This window comes from Anthonomus grandis, chromosome 13, assembly GCF_022605725.1.
Source record: "Anthonomus grandis grandis chromosome 13, icAntGran1.3, whole genome shotgun sequence".
In the NCBI taxonomy this organism is placed as follows: domain Eukaryota; kingdom Metazoa; phylum Arthropoda; class Insecta; order Coleoptera; family Curculionidae; genus Anthonomus; species Anthonomus grandis.
The window spans coordinates 12590693-12610470 of NC_065558.1; the positions used below are offsets into that span (position 1 = coordinate 12590693).

Here is a 19778-nt window from a genome sequence, read left to right on the forward strand (position 1 = left end):
ACTCGTTCGAGATACACCTTTAATAGAGGGCGCCTCACTTCACGTTCTCCGCGGTAACTAGCTGACCCGCATTTCTCTATAAGTTCGTTTTCTATGAATGACATTCTTGACAGGTTACAGAGAGTGACTTGTCAATTTGTCGAAAAAGAAACTGCAAACAAAAATTCTGAAACTCATTCCGGAAACTTACCGAAATCGTAAATATGTCGGTTTTGTGCCCCGAAATTCCCGCACCTGGCTTTTCTTTTGAAAACTGCCGCAGGTAAGTCTGATCCACCTTAAAAAAACCTTATTACCTGTAAAACTTGCTTTGTAATGTCACATAACCTCATAAACTACATTTATCAATAAGAATTAATGCAACTTTTAGAAATGCTATGCTTGAGGGCAAGGGCCATGCTATGCCCAAAGCCCAAAAAACCGGTACCACCATCGTGGGCATCATTTATAAGGATGGGGTCATTTTGGGGGCAGACACTAGGGCCACTGAAGACACCACTGTAGCAGACAAGAATTGTGAAAAGATCCATTATTTGGCCCCAAATATGTAGTAAGTATATCAGAGGGTTTCATAATCACCTGCCAGCCCAGCCCAATTTTACTGCCAATTGCTAGTAAAATTGGGCAGTGTGTGTGAGAATAAGAGGGCAATTTTATTCTCATCCAGTTGGAGTTTTGAATGGAATTTTTGACTGAACCCAACTACTTTTACTACCAAGCTAATAATAGGTATAACCTCAACATAATACAGTTGGATCAATAACATAAATAATATAAAAAATATATTATAGAATTTGCTGCAAAGTATAAACCCATCATTACAATATAGTAATGGTAGCTTTTAGTTTCACTCTTTCAAATAAATTTTGCCTAAATCTGGACTGTCATATTTAAAATCATCAATGTTTCAAATTAAACAAAAAAATTGATGTTTTTTATATCATTGATAATACTGATAATAGAGACACCAAGAAACTACTTGCAAAAGGTTTGTTCCCCCACTTTTAAATTAAGTTTTATATGGGTAATTTTAAGGTTTGATCCTAGTTGCCCAAATGCAGCTTAGTTTCTGCAAAGATACAACTCCTGTCATCCTTAATCTTGTCATACAGGATGCTTTTCATGCTATTGACCATCATCATTTTTTAAGCAATTTGTTTAGGCTTGCATTGGCCTTTGCTTGTGTTGTTGTAACATTGTTGACCAGGGAATCCTGTAGTGAAAACTCAAAGCATATCATTTTCAGGAGGGTAGTATTATGTCATTCTCATTTGACAGAATTGGTCAAAGTGAAAATATGCTTTATTCGTTTATAGAAAAGTAATTGTTAATACAGTATAACCTCGACTATCCGAATACGCGTTTATCCGAATATCCGAACCAACAAATTTTTGATCATTATCCAAACCATCTTGATTAACCGAACAGTGGCGTCAATTTGGTCTCGACTCATCAGTTTCTCGGGTGTTTGCTTTGGTCTTTTTGTTCATTAGTTGGTTTAGATCAGCGGATGGTTACACGACACGTTACGTACATGTTCTAGACTCTTTGTTCCTGAGTGTAACACAATTAGGTATATGCACTGCAAATATGTCAAAGAGAAAACGCATTTGTTTAAAATTGAGTGATAAGGTCACAATTTTAAAAAGTATTGACGCTGGTGACAATGTGTCAAATTTAGCTACTAAGTATGGAGTTGGTAAATCTACAATCTGTGATATCAAGAAGAACTGCACAAAACTTTTGGCCTACTTTGCTAGCTTGGATAGTGGCCCTGGAAATTGAAAGATCTTAATTTAAGTGCTAATCCTGACGTAGAGAAGGCGGTTTACGCCTGGTTCTTGCATGAGAGGTCTAGAGGTAAAATATCAATGCATAAATGTTTCTCAAACTTACGATTTTTTTAAAATTAAATTACAGGTACATCAGTACCTGGGGAATTTATTAGTGAAAAGGCAAAGTATTTTTACCAGAAACTACATGGTAATCATACGTTTAAAGCTAGCTCAGGGTGGCTCCAAAATTTTAAGCAGAGATTTGGAATTCAACAGCTTTCTATTTCCGGGGAAAAACTTTCCAGTGATCTCTCTGCAGTAGATCCTTTCAAACTAAAACTTCATGATAAAATTAAGGAGTTAGGCTTAAATGCCCATCAACTTTATAATGCTGATGAAAGTGGGCTATTTTGGAAAATGTTGCCTCAAAAAACATTGGTTTATGACCAGGAAAATTCAGCTCCAGGCAGAAAACAAAATAAAGAACGGATAACATTTATGCCTTGTTCAAATGCTTCTGGTAGCCACAAGTTAAAATTACTGGTTCTTGGTAAATCAAAGAGGCCACATTCATTTAAAAGCCATTACATTCCTGTAGTTTACATGGGTCAAAAAAAAGCATGGGTAACAAGAGAAATTTTCACAGAATGGTTTCACACGTGCTTTGTCCCCGCCGTACGTCAAAAAATGCATGACTTAAGTTTACCTGAAAAAGCACTGCTACTCCGTGATAATGCACCTGGACATCAGAAAATTTATCCAGCGAGGATAAACAAATTTGTGTAATGTTTTTACCTCCTAACTGCACTCCTTTGATCCAACCAATGGATCAACACGTAATTCAAGCAGTCAAACTGTACTATCGGAAAAAGCTTTAAAAAAAAATTGTTGAAACACCAGGAGATATATCGGCGGAATTGAAAAAAATTTACTTAAAGGATGTAGTAACCGAACTGGCTGAAGCTTGGCAAAATGTCAATCAAAGCTTGTTAAGAAGATCTTGGAAATCACTCTTACCACCAAATTTGATTGCATAGGAGTGAGATGAAGAAGATCTAATATCTTTTGCTAGTTTAGCGAATCGCTTAAAAATAGGTATTTTTCATCAAGAGCTGGGTGAAATCATAAATCTATCAAAAAAAATTGAAATAAGTTTAGCTGATGAGGAAATACAACAGTGGGCTGTAGGAAAAGAAGAAACCGTCGAAAAAATGACCGAAGAAGATATTATAATAAATTTCGATGAGGAAGATCAAGATTCAGAAGAAGAACATGGGCTCATAGCTACCAATTCTATAATGCATAATGAAGCGGTATCCTCTTTTGATAAATGTATAGAGTGGGCAAATAATAATGGAGAAGCTCAACACCATATCCTTCTATTGGAGGAAATGAGAAATAGGGCTAACCAAATGGCAATGAATGTTATAAAGCAAAAAAAATTACTGTTTTTTTTTAAATAAGTGTTTTTTTTGTGTCAAGGTTTTTACATATTTATATGTTTAAAAAAAAATGCAAACTGACATGAAATGTTTTACCTAAAGGTTGTATATACATATTTTAATAAAGAAATTTGCAACAAAAACATGTTTTTATGTGAAACTGAATTATCCGAACATTTTGCTTATACGAACGGGCACTTGCAATTAATGATTCGGATAATCGAGGTTATACTGTATTTATATATTAATGGAATCGATTTACCTTGTAATTATAAAAATATATAAGATACATCTAAGTTTAGTAAAAATCACTCAAAATCATAGTAAGCAATAAGTACATCATTTAACACAAATGACTAACAAGACCATGATTGAGGAAAGAACAATTTGCAAAATTTGTTTTAGTTTTTGCTAAAGTACTAAATTTAGAGTCCTAGCAGGCCATTAGCACTGCGAACCAGTCATGTAGTTGGTTCATTCATGCCATAGTTAGTGACATCAAATGGTATTATAAAAATTTTAGACTGTCTGATATTTCGAGAAGGAATTAATTATTTAGTTTAAAAAGTGACAACACCTGAGGACGGTCTATAGAAGCATTTTTTAATTTATATAGAAAACATAAATCTAGTAAAATCTTTTTTGACTCTATTGTAGACAAATTTACACTATCCCTCACCCACTGATAGTAATATTTGTCTCTGCAATATCCACGTCTAAATGCAGCCATTCTGTGATATCCTGGTAAAATCTTACCAATTAAAAAGTGTTTGAAGATTCTCTTGTCGAAGAGCAGCATCATTGGAATACTCAATACTTTTTGAAAGTTTGACATCATATGCAAACATCAGAACATTGGAATTTTTTGACTAATTAATTAAGGAGAGGCAAAACAAAACAGGGTCATAATAGTATGTCATGTCACACATGTATCATCAGATATTGAGCCTGCAAGATTGACCACTCAAGTTCTCCGTCTAATAAATTCAGATATCTACTCAAGAAGATGACCTCTAATTAAATTGAGGCAAAAATATTACAACTTTATCACAAAGAATAAAAAATAACCTAAAATGGATAGGCCAAGTTAAGAGTGAATGTGTCACATAAAAAATACAAACATAATTGGACCTTAACAAGGCAATTTATTTAACAATGATTTAATTTCCAATAGTTTATCTAAAAATTCTTGTAATTTGTAAGGACATAGAGAAATTAATATCTTCTATATCCTTATTTTAAATTTTCTTTAATCTGTAAGCTTAATGATGTGTGGAAGATGATTCAATAATTTAATAGATGTAATTACAAAACTATTGTATGTTTTATTTAAGTGACTACTAAGCTATTAAAGAAATTTTCATAAGTAATAAATTTATATAGGTTGCTTTTTGCATATAACAAACATTCAAAAAAGTGCAAGCACTGATATTTGGACTTTTTGAAAGTGAATTCTACATGATTTACTGTATGACAGCTTTGCAAATACTCTAATTGTCGCTTTTTGTTGTTTAAAAATAGTTAAAACATTGGCTCTTAATTTGATCATTCACTTAATTCTCATGACCAATAAGTTTGTAATTTTTTTGCTAAATGATAATTGTGTTTATCTTAGCTAGTTTTACCATTTTTTGGCGTATTTAGTTTACCTTTGTCATTTATGAACATGAACGGGTAAATTAGATCTATTTTAACTAATGTATAACTTGTACAGTTGCTGTGGTGCAGGAACTGCAGCAGATACGGAAATGACCACACAAATGGTGTCTTCTCAACTGGAATTACACAGATTGTACACTAATCGTGTTGTAAGGGTGGCTACCGCCAATCAAATGTTGAAACAGTATTTGTTCCGTTATCAGGGATATATTGGGGCTGCATTGGTACTTGGAGGTGTTGATTCCACTGGTAAATATTTCCCCGTTTTTTTAATTTTAATGTTCGAACTTACTGTATAAACACTGGCACTTCATACAAAAATCCAAAATTAAACATCAATTAATTTAGGTTCCCATCTATACTCAATTTACCCACATGGCTCAACCGATAAACTTCCATACACCACCATGGGTTCTGGATCATTAGCTGCAATGGCGGTGTTCGAGTCTCGTTGGAAACCTGATATGGAGGAAGCCGATGGGATCCAACTAGTAAGAGATGCCATAGCAGCCGGTATCTTTAACGATTTGGGGTCAGGTTCTAATGTTGATGTTTGCATTATTCGCAATGCTGGCCCAGTGGATTATAGGAGAACTTATGATGAGGCTAATAAGAAGGGGGAGAAGCAGAGGTCTTATAAGTATCCAAAGGGTAAGATGACCCTATGGCAGAAGCAACGGCATTTGGTTAACAATTTTTGTTTTTAGGTACTACAGCCATTTTGACTACTAAGGTAGTAGATGTTGAAGAGGTGGCTGTAAGGAAGATTGAAGGGCAAGACCAAATGGACACAGCTTAAGAAATTGCTGATTAATTATATATTTATAAGTAATTAAATGGGTTTATTCATCAATTAAAGTTTTTGATACAAATATTGTTTTATTTTAATAAAATGTCAACTCACCACTTCATAAGTTTTCATTAATGTTCTGGAAAGTCTTGGGGAACATGTACACAAACTCAACATTTTATCGTCTAACAGGAATAACGATTATTTAAATATCGATATACCGGGTAACACAGGAAAAAGTGAGTTAAAAGTGATATAATAGTCATAAGAGTATTTTTTGACATATTCTGTTATTTTTTATTATTTCCCATTTAACAGGAAGTGACACTAACTTTCTTATTTTAAATTGGACAATTGGTATATTATTACTGGGAATAATGATACCGCATTTGCTACTTTTTGTTTTATACTCAGAAAAAATAAATTTTTTAAATTTTGCAACAAGTTGAAAGTTTGAGTTAAAAATTAAAACTTTCAACCCATTCATGGCACTCTATTTTAAAATTTCAAAAGTTGATTTTTTGTATACAGCGTGGTCCAGCTTAAACGTCATTAATTTTAATACGTGATAGAGAATTTAAAAAGAAATAGACTTTCATTATAAATTTTTTCTCAGAAATGTTTAATTAAACTAAGATATTTTAAAATCATAATTTTGCAAGAGTAACTTTTTCTTCCAAATTAAATGGAGGATCTAACAGACTTCTTATAAAAAAATATTTTATCACCTCGCAGATTTGAGAGAAAAAAGGACCAGTCCCTCCGTATGTTACGCCACTGGCAATTTTTTTGCAAATTGGCTTCATCAGTAATTCACAATTTACTACAATAACCTGCATGCGAAATTTAATTAAAATTGCGCTGGTAGTTTAAAAGTTACGACAAATAAACAAATAATTATTCTTAACTTTAACACCCTGTATCTTTGTTATAACATATTTCTGAGAAAAATTTTATAATAAAATTTTATTTCTTTTTAAATTCTTAATCACGTCTTAACATTAATGACGTTTAAACTGGACCACCCTGTATAATATAAAACGAAAAGTAGCAAATGCAGTATTATTGTTCTCAGAATATTATTTTCTATCAAAATACATAATATACCAAGTGTCTCATTTAAAATAAGAAAGCTAGTGTCACTTAGGAAATTACGGAAAACAACTGGATAAGTATGTCAAAAGATGCTCTTATTGCAATTCCATCCATGTATCAATTTTTATTTGTTTATCTTGAAGAGTAAAATAGTTATTAAGTGTTCCCCTTTTCCTGTATATTATATAGTAACTTATACAATATAAAGTGATAATAATTAATAATGTTATGTTATGAGTGTGATCAATCAAATGTTAGAGTCTTGATCAACCAAAAGTCTAAAATTTGCTGATACTCTTCGATGAAAACAGTGGACCAACTTATTACAAAAAACAACAAGTTTAGTCAAATATCAAGTTCGAGACTTGACCAACCTTCTAGTTTTTTGTCTTTATTATTTCTCAATTTTGTAGCATATGTATGTATTTTACACTTCATAATTTCTCCTTGTGTGAAAATAACAGATAGGTAATAAAGCCCAATTCTGAGTTCTGAAGCCTCTACTTAAAATGTAAATATGACAAAGTTTTAAAAAAACTCCCTGTAAACTTATTTCTATAGGTCCTTAAATTGAGTTCTAGGCAGACTATAAACTAATTTAAGCCTAGCATATGATAAACACATTAGACTTTTGGATTTTCAATGAAAGTTTGTTAAGTATACATGTTCCATAATACTCTGACTAAATCGTTTTGTAGAAGCTACGGCATTAACAAAATTAAGAATAAAAATGGGGTGTTTCGATCGGGACCACCACCACAGGAACTCAACATATTAGTTCGTAGAAAGAAGTTCATCCTATCGTAGAGCTACGCACCATCTACGTATATCACATAATATATGAGATATACTTGATAACTGTAGATCTAAATTTGAAAAACCCATAGGCTGATTTGTAAATAGTAAAAAATGCAGCTCCAGAAAGCCTTAAATAAACTGAATTGAGTCTTCGAAGTTTGTTTCCGGAAACTTGGACAAAAATTGTTGGGCGATAAGATATAAGATATAAAAATTATACAAAGAGGTTTAGTTGTAGAAAGAGATATGTCTGATAAATAATTGGTTTAACAACAGTGCGTATAAAGCATTAAAACATACAAAGGTATCCTTTCAGAATTAAAAGTAACTAGGAGAAAACTAAATAATGTTCAAAAAAGGCGAAAAATCTTTACAGCGTAGTACCAGAGAACAGCGTGACCATACTGAATATTAGCCCAAAAAAATGCAATACCAAATAAGACTAATCGATTTTTACTTGCATCTTCTAATTTAAAGATGACTGTGAGTTTCCACATTTTTGTCCAATTTATAAATGAAATAATGGGAACGTTTTGTTAATGGTTTCCCATGCTTTAATACAGTCTACCTGCAACTACAGTCTTTTGACTTGGGGTCGTGCACCTCAGGCTAGGCGAATTTTATAATTGCAAACGGTTATGGAAGAGCCGAGTTTCAGGGATGATGTCAAAGATTCTTTTAAAAGCCTCAATCTTCTCACACTACCAACACATCCTGTCTTTGAATATCTAATATATGCAACAAATAATCTAGATAAATATAACTAAAGGTCAGAAGTTCATAACCATAACACACGGCAAATCAGTCTTCTACGAGACAAATCCTGAGACTTAATAAATCCCGTATCTCAACTACATAATTATGTATTATGCTTTTTCCATAAACTTCTAAATGAACGTAAACTTTTAAAAGAAAAATATTTTGCTCCATCTGAAAAAAACTGCTGGTTGATAGGGTTTTTTTAGCTTTGATCAGTAAAGGCAGAATTGTGAAAGCACAGGGATAGTTTGTGTACCTAGTATACAATTTCTTTTAAATTGACTATTTACTATATTTTTGAGTGTAAGATTTTTGTTATATGATATTTAGACTAGTATGGTACTTTTATTCTTCCTTGAAGAATCCAAATATTAAGCCAACGCAAAAAATAACTCTGCCGCCCTCAGAGGCGTGCCGTTAAAATGAAACGGGTGGGTAATATAATAGAGTTATCTTCATAGTTTCAATTCAGTTTTTTTTATAATAGTTTTACTAACAAAATTTACTTCAATTGCTTTGATCTGACCAAATTTTTATCAATTCTAAATATGTTTTTGGTTTTGAACAGATTTAGAATTGATACTATTAAAAGTATTATTGTAAAGCTTACATGAGTTGTTTAAACGTTATATAATATTTTAAGTTAGGGCCATAAGGTTTAATTTAAAATACAATGTGGTTTAAAAATTCACCTATTATACAATACCTTTTTATATTAAATTGCCTACTTTTTCGAAATGGATCAAGCAATCCGAAATTTATTGTCGGAATTGACAGATGCAATAATGAATCGATTTGATACCCAACAACGTGCGTTTTATGTCCATAGCTTTTAAAAATTAAATCATTCCTACATCGCAGTTTTACGTCGGTTGGGTGCTCGTTATGCTCTTCACAACGTCAGTGAAGCACCTAGTACCAATCTCATCAAATCTTGGATAGCTAAATGAAGAAAGGGATTGAAACTATTCATCCTTCTGGAATCGTACGAAATGTGCGCACTAATCAAAATATTGACCGTGTTAGCGATGCAGTTGTCCAATATCCACACAGATCAGTGCAAAAATATGCTGCGGTTCTCCAGTTACATGAATCTAGTTTTTTTTTGTATCTTAATGAAAGACCTTAATCTCTTTTTGAATAGGATTTTGTCGTCAATAGAAATGTCCTTAATTTTCAAAAAGTTATGATATGTATATTATATTGTTTTTTGAAACTAGTATTTGGTATTTTATTTAGCATTCTTGAATGGTTAGATGCATTAGCCATAACAATTACTGAATTTGGATAAATGTTAGATAATTTTGCTGATTAGAAAACCATTTTTCAAATAATGCCGCAGTCATATCTTCAGGGGAATCAGCTGAAGATTGAAAAATAATTTAGGCAGACAAAAGTAACGCATTTTTAGCAAATCCTTCTGTACTTTCCGCATGAAGTATAATGACTCGTTTGCCTATTGAGCATGGCGTATTCAAAACACAATACGTGGAATTATCAACCCAACGGTATTTAATTACGTCATGCGTAAAATCATGTTTCATCTAAATATATTATATTATTAAGTTTATTTAATTTACGATATAACTTAATACTACGCCAATGCTTTAAAATAATCCAATTAAAATAAATGCAATTTTTTTGCTGCGGCATGGGCATTGATCTGCTATTGAGGACCGATGCCGACCTGCATCGGGCGGTCTCTTTGCAAATCCGCCGCGGCATAGTATACTGCCAGTGTGCCCATCTTAAGATAATTCTGGGAAAAGTAGTAGGTTTAAAACTGGCCTCGGTCTATCGGTCTTTTCGTCGGCACGCTTTCATCGTTTTTATCGTCATTCAAGTGAGATTAAAAAGACTATACCATTTTATTCATGATTGTAAAAATTTCTTTGTAAGCATGAATTAATTACTTTGTGGGTTGTAATATTTTGCGAAATCTTATCGCGAGGAATACAGATAGTCAGATACCCTTATCAAAGTAAGACGCTTTCTAACACCGTACTGAAAAACAGCGACGTAGCAACTGAGTAACTAAGCGCACTAAATTGAAAAGATTACGGCAATGACAATTTAAAATATAAGAATTACAAAACTTAAGGAAAAAAAGACGGTTATATTAATATAAAATATTTAATAAATAAAATATAAAAAATACAAATTTCTAAAAAACATCTGTATAAATATCTCGTGTAAATAATATAAAAATTTAATTCTTATGGACGATAAAATCCCAAGTGTCATGCCACCGCAAATTTAAAATATCACTAGTACTTAAAGCTACATTCCCATAACTGAACACGCTAAACCTTTTAAAAACGTACACTACAACAAACACCATAATTAACACGAATACAGTGAGTAATCGGGTTAAAAATTTAATTTTTAAAATTACGTAAATATGTTCTATAGTGGCGGCAAACAGCAAAGTTTTAAAGGCAAAAGCTGGCAGATAGTGATGGAGAAAGAGGGTTCTCTCCACGAAAAAATATGGTATGTAATGAAAAAGGTAACCTAAAAAGAGCACTTGGCCGATAAGCTGGAACTTATCCCACTCTTCCGAAGTCAAATCATAACACCGTCGTCGACGTCGCAATAAGTAAAACACTAGTAAAGCAAAATATATTGTTAGACCCACGGTGGACAAGTACCATATCGCTATGTTGCCCATAAGATGGATTTGAGCCTAAAAAGTGATTATCATAAAAAAATAATTATGAGACGTTTAATATGCTTACATTGCTATCTGAAGAGACCCAATACGCGATCCCCCTCCACATCAAAGGCCATTCATAAGGTTGGGAGCTGTACATGTGATTTTGCACACTTTCTTGAGTGGCAAACATCATTTTGTAATGCAACTCAAACAGTTTCTCCCAAAAACTTAAAGAAGTCGCTGCGGTCGGGATCATTTCAGCAGTTACCAAGTCTCTTTCGCGTTCTTTTTGGTCTTCAGCTGAAAACAATTAATAATGTTTATTAAAAATTCATTCCATATCTATGGAAACTTATTAATTACATTTGGTATATCGGTGTTCTTCAACATTCCACACTGTATCGTCTTGATTTAGAACCCTATCGGCCGCTACCTCGTGTTGATGATATCCCCAATCTGGCAACTGTCGTCCGGTGAACTTTAACGCGGCATTTGTATCCACGTGGATTAGTCTTATTTGCGACTGGATGGTGTGCCATTTGTCCCCAGTGAGATCTCTGAAAAAAAAATTGTTTTTTTCAATAGATCTAAAGATATTGAAAGGCAAATGAAAAAAACCTTTAACTTATACACTGAATTTAATTAAATTACGTACCAAAGCTAAATAAACATTGAGTAACTTAAAAAGACAACAAAATCAGCGGCGAAGCGTACGAGTAGACAAGGTAGACACTGTCTACCCAAAATTATCCAGTTATTTGTCATTAATTTATCACATAATTATTTCATGTAATTGTTGAATTAAAATTAAAAAAAAAAAAAAACACAGAATGTAGTCGCTATCTTTACTATTATTATATAGTATCTAAACATGATTCATCCGAAGGCGCGCCCCTCCTAATAAGATAAAAATACAGGGCTGACACCCAATTAATGTATACGAGCCCCAGGAAGACACATTGATATTTGTCTTCCGAAATTTGGAGCATCTAATCGAACCAAATACGCATTCAGCCTATTACGTATGCAAAATTTACTCGCGGGGAAGACATTCGAGCTTTTGTCTATCGAAGTCGACCAGCTATTTTATTATGCTGTTGAGGGTTATTGTTTATGGACACGCGTGATCTGGTCGGCCGCAATACATCTTCCGTTTTGTTTTGATGAATCTGTATTTGGTGGAGGCGCGTGCTATAGTAATTTAATAATTAGTGTTTTTATTTTTGGGTGTATAGAAAAGGTTTTTTTAGTGGTTATTTATGAACGGCTGTTCGATATTGGCAATTGCATTTTAGTTGTGTTTTTTTGTAAGTAGTATATATTTTTATCTATCTATCTTTTTATGCTAGTAGTAATTATTTATTTATTTTTTATATCACTACATAATTTTTCTCTTTGAGTTAATATTTCATGCGCTTTCATTCTCTATTTCATTAAAGTGAATAATATTGAATACACATTTTTTTCTAATTAACGATTTTTATTGTTTGTCTACCCGAAAAAATAGTTCACGCTTCGCCACTGATTACAAAATACATCAGAAAATAAGGTACGATCAATAACGGTCGCATTATTCATAATAAAACAAATAAAAGAAAAGGTAGAGTACAGTAGGCCAGCGTAAATTTGCTTCAAGGATATCACAACGCGTTTTGACCGGTTCGTTTGGGAGACATTCTACATCATAACACCAGGAGAAATTAGACAGGGTGACAGCCTAAGAGCCTTTTTGTTAAATCTTTTCATTGACAAAATGATAAATAAAGTAACAGACCTTAACCTCGGAACAGACTGGGCAACAAAATAATTGATATGGTGTGTTACGCCGATGATGCAGCAACTTAATAAAAAATAACATCTCTAAATATGAACATCTCTATAAACAAAACCAAATGTGTCATAACAGCGAAAAATACTTTCAGACGTAAGCTAGTGGTGGATGCTAATCCTATAGAACAGGTGATGGAACTCAGATGTCTGGACATAGACATATCAAGCCAGAATAACACGGTCAAACACGTACATGCGCAAAGAACAACACACTGAGAACAATAGTGGGGAAAACAAGAAAAGACAGAGCAAGAAACACAGATATCAGAAAACAACGCGAAATAACAGAGAGATAAAACATGGAGAGATAGTTGGTAACCTATCTCTCCAGAAAACCTGCAGAGGGCAGCTTCAGAGTTAACAGACCAACAGATCTCCAAGAAGTAGAAGAAGAAGAATATTACTTGGGAATTACAATATCCAAATAAATATATAAAATAATTAATATCCAAATTGAATGTAGGGATGGTCGACAGCTGCAGCGTATTGTAGGTCTCCCATTGGTGGCAGTAAGGTATTGTCGCTGTAAATACTCTTATTCCAGCTTTCAAGATAGAAATTCGCCGGGCAAAAAGAAATACATTTTAGAATTTTATTTTTTGGTCAAGATTTCAGTAACATATTGTATCAATGTTTAGAAAGCCATATAATTTATTAGCTTTCTGATTTTAGTTCTGATGTTTCTTTTAAATAGAAGAAACTCTTGTTAGACATATTAATATTTACTTTATTAGTAAATACCTTCTTGTAAATTGTATATAGAAATTATTAATTGGATATTGAAAGTATTTATTAGATAATTATATACATAGGCGTATAAATAGGTTAAGTTTTGTATATGTATAAATTTGTTTGAAGTATTGTTTTATAAGTGTATAATCGGAGAATTTTATATCTTAATCATGAATTCTTACAGGACTATTTTTTTTATTTCCTAGGAGACTACTATACTATACCCTGATGTTAATTTATCTAGGTGCTGCAGTATACCAATTAAGTAAGCTCTAATAGGCTTTGCTCAATTTCATGCTTATTACTGCTTATATTGTAAAAAATATTAACCTTAAGTTAATACAAATGTATGTATTCTTTCTCTGACAAAAATTTCAGGCTCATCAAATTAGTTTATTGCATAAGGTAAAAACTCTTATTTATTTTACCGGAAAACATTTTTTAAACATTTCTTCAGAGTGAATTATATCTATTTCTGGTATATACTGGTAAATTTCTTTACTTTACTCACCTATTAATAATATCCACCCTCCAAAGGTTCTGTGCAGGCATAGATATATTATAATCAATATAACAAGAAACCTCTTGACACTGGGGCGACATCGGTGCGGCCACATCATGTGAATTTAAAGCTCTGCTTGTGATACCATGGACCAACTGTATCACGTCTCCATGTTTGATCGCGTCCACTGGTTGCTCAACAACTAAATCATTCTTACTTGGTCTCTTTACTATCCACCAATTATTAACGTCTTTGAACGAGTAACAGGTGACTTGTTGCTGATGACTGGAGCCACGTTTGTCGGGATATTTTATTGGATAAGCTGCATTATGGGAGTGTAACCAGCAAGTTCTACCATGAGTATGTCTGTAAGAATGTTTATATTTTTGGATCAGAGAATAACTGATATAGAAAAATTAAATATAAGACTTTTAGAGATATGGTATAATGCATGAAATTTGCTATACATTTATTACGACGTAAACAACATTGCAATACTCTAAATTTTGTTGTTGGGCCTAAAAGGTCAACTGAACTACTTTTGATGTACCTTGAATCAACTATATAAGGTGGTCCTTTGTGCACCAATGTTTTATAAGAAAACTATGAAAAGGAAAATATTACAAGTTTGGCATCAAGGCAAGATCTTCGGGCATAAGCCTAGGCGTTTCCGGTTAAACCGGAAGTAGATCTCAACTTGTACCTTTAAATGGAACACTGCAGATGTTATTACAATTTGAGATATATTAAACTTTTCAAAAAATTACTTTTTCAGGTTGTCAAAGAATCATAATTTTTTCCTATAGAAAGGTTTTCAGTTTTAAGTTTGGATTTAAGGTCTCATACAAGAGGATCAGCTTTAGTGGGATTTGCAATAATTAAAATAGATGTATTACAATGAAATGAAAAAAATATATTTTTTTTTAAAAGGTATTTCTATAATTATATGGATTATTGCAAAAGTCACATATGTTTCAGATATCATTGTTAAAATATACAGACTATGATACTATCATTAATTACAGGCAGTTGCAATCATTTACTATTTCGTCAAGGCAATTAAAGTATTATAATTCTTTATTTCTTATATAGGCAGCTGGAGTCATTATAAAGGAATTTCTGATTTCTGTCGGGTACTAAACTTATTTGTCCCTTTTTTTCAAGAAGTAGGCATTTCTATTTCCTACAGACGGCTTCAGTAATTAATTTCCTTTGTTAGAAACAGTCCTGATTCCGTCCAGGTAGTTGAAGTTATTTGTCCTTTTTTTCAGGCATATTTATATTCAGATAACTGGATTCATTTCAAAAATATATGTATTCATTTCTTATTCCTTTTAGGGAGTAAAATTTATTTCCTGTTTCCTTCAGGTACTGGACGTTATAAATCTATTTCTCATTTGTAGTCAGATCTTATATGCTTCACATTTTTCAGATTAACAGTAATTTTTAATTTAATTCCAAGCATTTAAAAATTTAAACATATTTCAAGCCATTTTATTTCAAAAACTATAAACTATTGAGATAGATAATCTTATACAAGCTATACATTATTGTTAATCATAAGTATGGCAAAACTATAAAAAATTAGTGGCTTTCTATTAAAAAAAAAGAATTTTGGAATTTGAAATCTCTTAAATTCCATTTTTGGGTACTTTTTCATTAATCACTATAATATATTACTATACTCTTTAATTATGTATTTCCCAATAATCCTGCCACATCAATTTGCCTATTTATAGTATAATATGTATTTTCTATAATACATAAATATAGTTCCCAGAAGACCACCCCTGTGTTCACTTATGTACTTTAATTTCAATGAAAAATACTATGAATAAAACTACTATACTTAGTACTTACCTTAAGGTAATCTGAGACCCATGTGCCACCAATAAGGGTTGTCCCTTAGTAATACTTGCCAATCCTCCTTCCAAAGATGCCTGAAAGGCACTAGTCATGATACTGTCATGAGGCCCCGCTTTGTACAATACTGTCAAGTGTACATAGAATATGGAAACATATACTATAGCAGCCACAATAATCCCCACTGCTGCTTGTGTGATGAATCTTATAGTTAATGAGATGTCAGAGAGTGATTTATTAGAGAGCAGTTTCCAAAAGTCATGTAAAATAATTGTGATTGCCAATAGGCATGTGTAAAACCCAGCATATTTGATGCACAATGCACATGTAAGGAACACAGTTGCTAATATAAGCCAAACAAACCAAGCCAAACTATATGGCTTCAAATAGCACTTTTTAAACTTTAAAATGCAAAGAATACCAAATAAGGAGAAAAACAACAGCATAGATTCCATAAGAATAAACCTGCTTTGTGTCAAGAGGGCATTATCAAATAAAAACAGAAGAGCGGCCAACACAGAGGTCCATTCAGTCATTCCCATATCCAGCATTAAGTGATAAGCTGTGGGGACTAAAAGGCTTCCGAAAAAAGCTGGTACGAATCGAAGGGCCGCTAAAGGGACTGATTCACTGTAAGGACTGCCTATGCGGTCAAATTTAAACTTGCCATCAAAGTTGGCAAGGTATCCTGCCAGGGCAATAAGCTGTTTTCCTAGAGGAGGGTGAGAGTCAAAGAAAAATGTATTTTTCATGTAAAGGGAGACATATTTGCCATAGTGGAGCTCATCAAATCTAAAAAAAAAAAAAATATTATCAGTAAAGTATTTTACTAACTAAATCATTTTTCTTAACTAAAGAACAATATTAATTTAAACTAAAACTGGATAGGAAGGTTTTCTTGGACAATAGGGTGTGAGTTTATATGGATATGTTGGAATTCTGTGTAATAGGTGAAGAAAAAGTGCAATCTATTATAACATTAATTTTTTAAATACTTTCAGTAAGCTGATTACTTGAATTTTTTTTTAAGATAAATTAAGTTACAAGAGCACAATAAATAAAAGCGAAAAAAACCAACAAAAAAAGGCCTGTATGCTCAATTTGACTCTAGTAAGCAATTGACAGTGGATGGTTTTACTTTTGTTTAAAAATCACTGGTTCAAAATATTTTTTCTTATAAATTGTTTCACCAAAATACATAAAAATCATACAGGCTTAAAACTTAATAAATTAACTATAATCAGTCAAGCAATAATACAGCAGCAATAATTTCTCCATAAATAATAGAGGTCATGTGAATTTTAACAGCAAATAGGATTTAAGAATATTATTGTTTCAATTGAACAGGTTTACACCTTGATAAACATTTAAAATTAGAAAATGACTATAGCCATAGAATAACCAGACAAAGTTTTTTTTTCTCGTGAACCTATGTTAATTCTCTTGTTAGCCTATGCTATAGTATATAGACACAAATTTTACCTGTTGACAGTAAAATGTTTATTAATCCCCATCAATATTCTATTTTGTGGTGTCTTTTATCATCAAAGGTGCCCCTTTCAGAATCACCTTTGACAAATAAACTGCAAAATAAATTATCATTGACTAGAATTATAACCTACTGTATATACATTTACAAAAGTAAGCAACCAAAACATTATAAATCACAGTAGGAAAATTATGATAAAAATTAAAAAAATAAAATGAGATAAAGTCTAACTACCTATTTTATTGAATATTATTATGTCACTATTTAAATGGGTATTTAGGTATTACCTGCTTAAAACTTTCTTTTATACTCCTATAATATTAGTGTTTTCCCATATTTTAAAAGTCTGTGTAAAATGGATGTCTTATTTGGCCCATTTCCATATTACTTATAACATGCATTCTTATAAGAGATAATTTAGAATCAGGATTATGGATCAATTTAAGTATGATTTTAGTCAGAAACAAATAGTTACAAATTATGTGCAAAAGAAAAATCTGATTATGTATTTCCATTTTGCTAAACTGAGTTTAACATTAATTGATATTTATTGCAAATATTGTAAAAAAAGTTGGTAAATTGCCTGTAGATAATACTTTTTCTTTTGGTATTTATCATGAGATTTCAACCTTTAGAACCAAGTTAGTTTTTATATCTAAAAGCTTTAGAAAGTTTTGCTATGGTCAAAAAAATCTTATTATTGTTGTATTATCAATTTCTTAAAGAATTCCCTCCTTTAATTATAATCGATAATATTGACTTATTAACATTTAATAGAGATACTTCTACTTACACAATATTCCTTGGTTGTTCCAGCTTGTACATCCTTGTAGCGATTGCCCCAATAAATAATGCAACTGAGACAATATCAATCTCAATTCTTATCTTAAAAATATTTAATGTATCTTTTTTTAGCTTATCAGTGTATTTCTGATGAGTATCTATCATGTCAGTCTCCAAAAGATTCTTTGAGGCTGGAGGCACTTCTCCATTGATTTTGAGATTAGGTTTAATATCCAACGGTTTTTGTCTTGACTCAGGAGGCTTTTCCTCCCGTTTTTGTTTATTCTTTCGATTTCTAATTTCTTCCATGATAGATTTTATACTCATTTCTCTCAGGTTAAATTCTTCATAACTTTGGGTCACATACTTTTTCTCAAACTGACTTAGCAATAAACCCTAATGGCTAGTTCTTTCACCTGCTGCCATTAAGGGATAAAGAGATACATTTGAGATCGTTAAATTCTAATTATGTATAAGAACAGTTAAACTAAGAAATAATTTAAATGTTTACTTTTAACGTAAACGTCATCACTTAGGTCTCTCCACTCACTGGTCTCTCGTAAAGTTAGGTTAGGGCACAAGACACAATACAAGACAACCGATTATTAGGTTAGGATATGATTGATTAATGTATGGTGCTTTCACACTCAAGTAATTTGCGGCGCTGATTGCGGCTAACGACTATCGTCGAGTGCTTTCCAATGGTGTCGGTCACCTTACCACACTTTCAATCTCTTTACTTTTATTTCTTTTCATTCTCTCTGATTACTTATATTGTTTTTATCTTATATCCATTCTAACATAAAAATAAATAAAATATTTTTTCATAATTGAAATGAAAACATGTTTTGGAAAGCGCTGTCATATCGGAGCTTTGAAAAGTGAAAAACATTGCTAATACTTTAGTAACTAATTACGTATTTAAGTAAATTTATAGTTTTACAAAATAATTTATAATATAAATAAATAAATGCTCGTGAATAAATTAGTTTGAAATGTTTGGTGCAACACCAAAATTGCCATAACAGCGTCTTGTTTTCATCAAAAAGAAATTACCATTAGTGTGTTAAATTACTCACAACATATCCTTATTCCTTATTAGCCCTTATACCTTAAGATACGTCTATCTTTCATTAGACTTTTAATGACCAATTGCAGGTCCAAGAGTTGCAGTGCGAAGTGAAAGGTTTCTAATGAATTACTCCTAATATATTGAGTATATAATTATTAAAATTACTACCTTAACATAAAAAGACTCCTGATGATCAATTGCAGGTCTAAGCATTGCAGTAAACTGTCGAGTTAAGTTATTGACACAAAGCTATACTGTGGTTATTCATGAATTATCTCTACCTCTAACTCTACAAGAATGTCTCTTTATCTCACTCTTTTTATACTTTTGGCGAGGTACTAATGATCCATAAATGCCTTACTATTACTCAGGCGAAAACCTACAATTACAAACATAAATGTCTCTTGTTATAAGTTCGTTCGTCGTGTGTTGATGAAATAGACTATAAGGCCAACAGTTACTAGTTGTAAGAATTTAGCAGAATTGAGTGCAAATAAGGTACAAAGCATACAAAAACCCATGTTCCCAACCAA

The 19778-nt window shown here is 32.1% G+C and overlaps 2 protein-coding genes across 2 annotated transcripts; one reads left to right on the forward strand and one right to left on the reverse strand.

The window, feature by feature from the left end:
• Window positions 1-94: 94 nt before the first annotated feature.
• Window positions 95-5748, forward strand: LOC126744046 (proteasome subunit beta type-7). Its single transcript, XM_050451369.1, has 5 exons — window positions 95-262; window positions 371-550; window positions 4932-5125; window positions 5225-5527; window positions 5584-5748. The coding sequence occupies exons 1-5, from the start codon at window positions 204-206 to the stop codon at window positions 5673-5675; spliced, it is 828 nt and encodes a 275-aa protein (XP_050307326.1). The 5' UTR covers window positions 95-203; the 3' UTR covers window positions 5676-5748.
• Window positions 5749-10432: 4684 nt separating this feature from the next.
• On the reverse strand, window positions 10433-18742 carry LOC126744009 (protein O-mannosyltransferase 1). The gene is made up of 6 exons (XM_050451316.1): window positions 18184-18742; window positions 15899-16693; window positions 14048-14404; window positions 11338-11531; window positions 11057-11274; window positions 10433-11004 (listed from the first exon to the last, which is right to left on the reverse strand). Exons 1-6 carry the CDS (start codon window positions 18498-18500, stop codon window positions 10528-10530), a joined length of 2358 nt encoding a protein of 785 aa, XP_050307273.1. The 5' UTR covers window positions 18501-18742; the 3' UTR covers window positions 10433-10527.
• Window positions 18743-19778: the final 1036 nt, after the last annotated feature.

Excerpts from the sequence above, each read along its gene's own strand:
- LOC126744009 (XM_050451316.1), bottom strand. The coding sequence starts at position 18,500 with ATGAGTATAAAATCTATCATGGAAGAAATTAGAAATCGAAAGAATAAA. Across the intron at positions 16,694-18,183 it reads GAACAACCAAGGAATATTGT|ATTTGATGAGCTCCACTATG; the intron begins GTAAGTAGAAGT and ends TTTTTTTTTTAG. Across the intron at positions 14,405-15,898 it reads GGGTCTCAGATTACCTTAAG|ACATACTCATGGTAGAACTT; the intron begins GTAAGTACTAAG and ends ACATTCTTACAG.
- LOC126744046 (XM_050451369.1), top strand. The coding sequence starts at position 204 with ATGTCGGTTTTGTGCCCCGAAATTCCCGCACCTGGCTTTTCTTTTGAA. Across the intron at positions 263-370 it reads TCTTTTGAAAACTGCCGCAG|AAATGCTATGCTTGAGGGCA; the intron begins GTAAGTCTGATC and ends TGCAACTTTTAG. Across the intron at positions 5,528-5,583 it reads GTCTTATAAGTATCCAAAGG|GTACTACAGCCATTTTGACT; the intron begins GTAAGATGACCC and ends TTTTGTTTTTAG.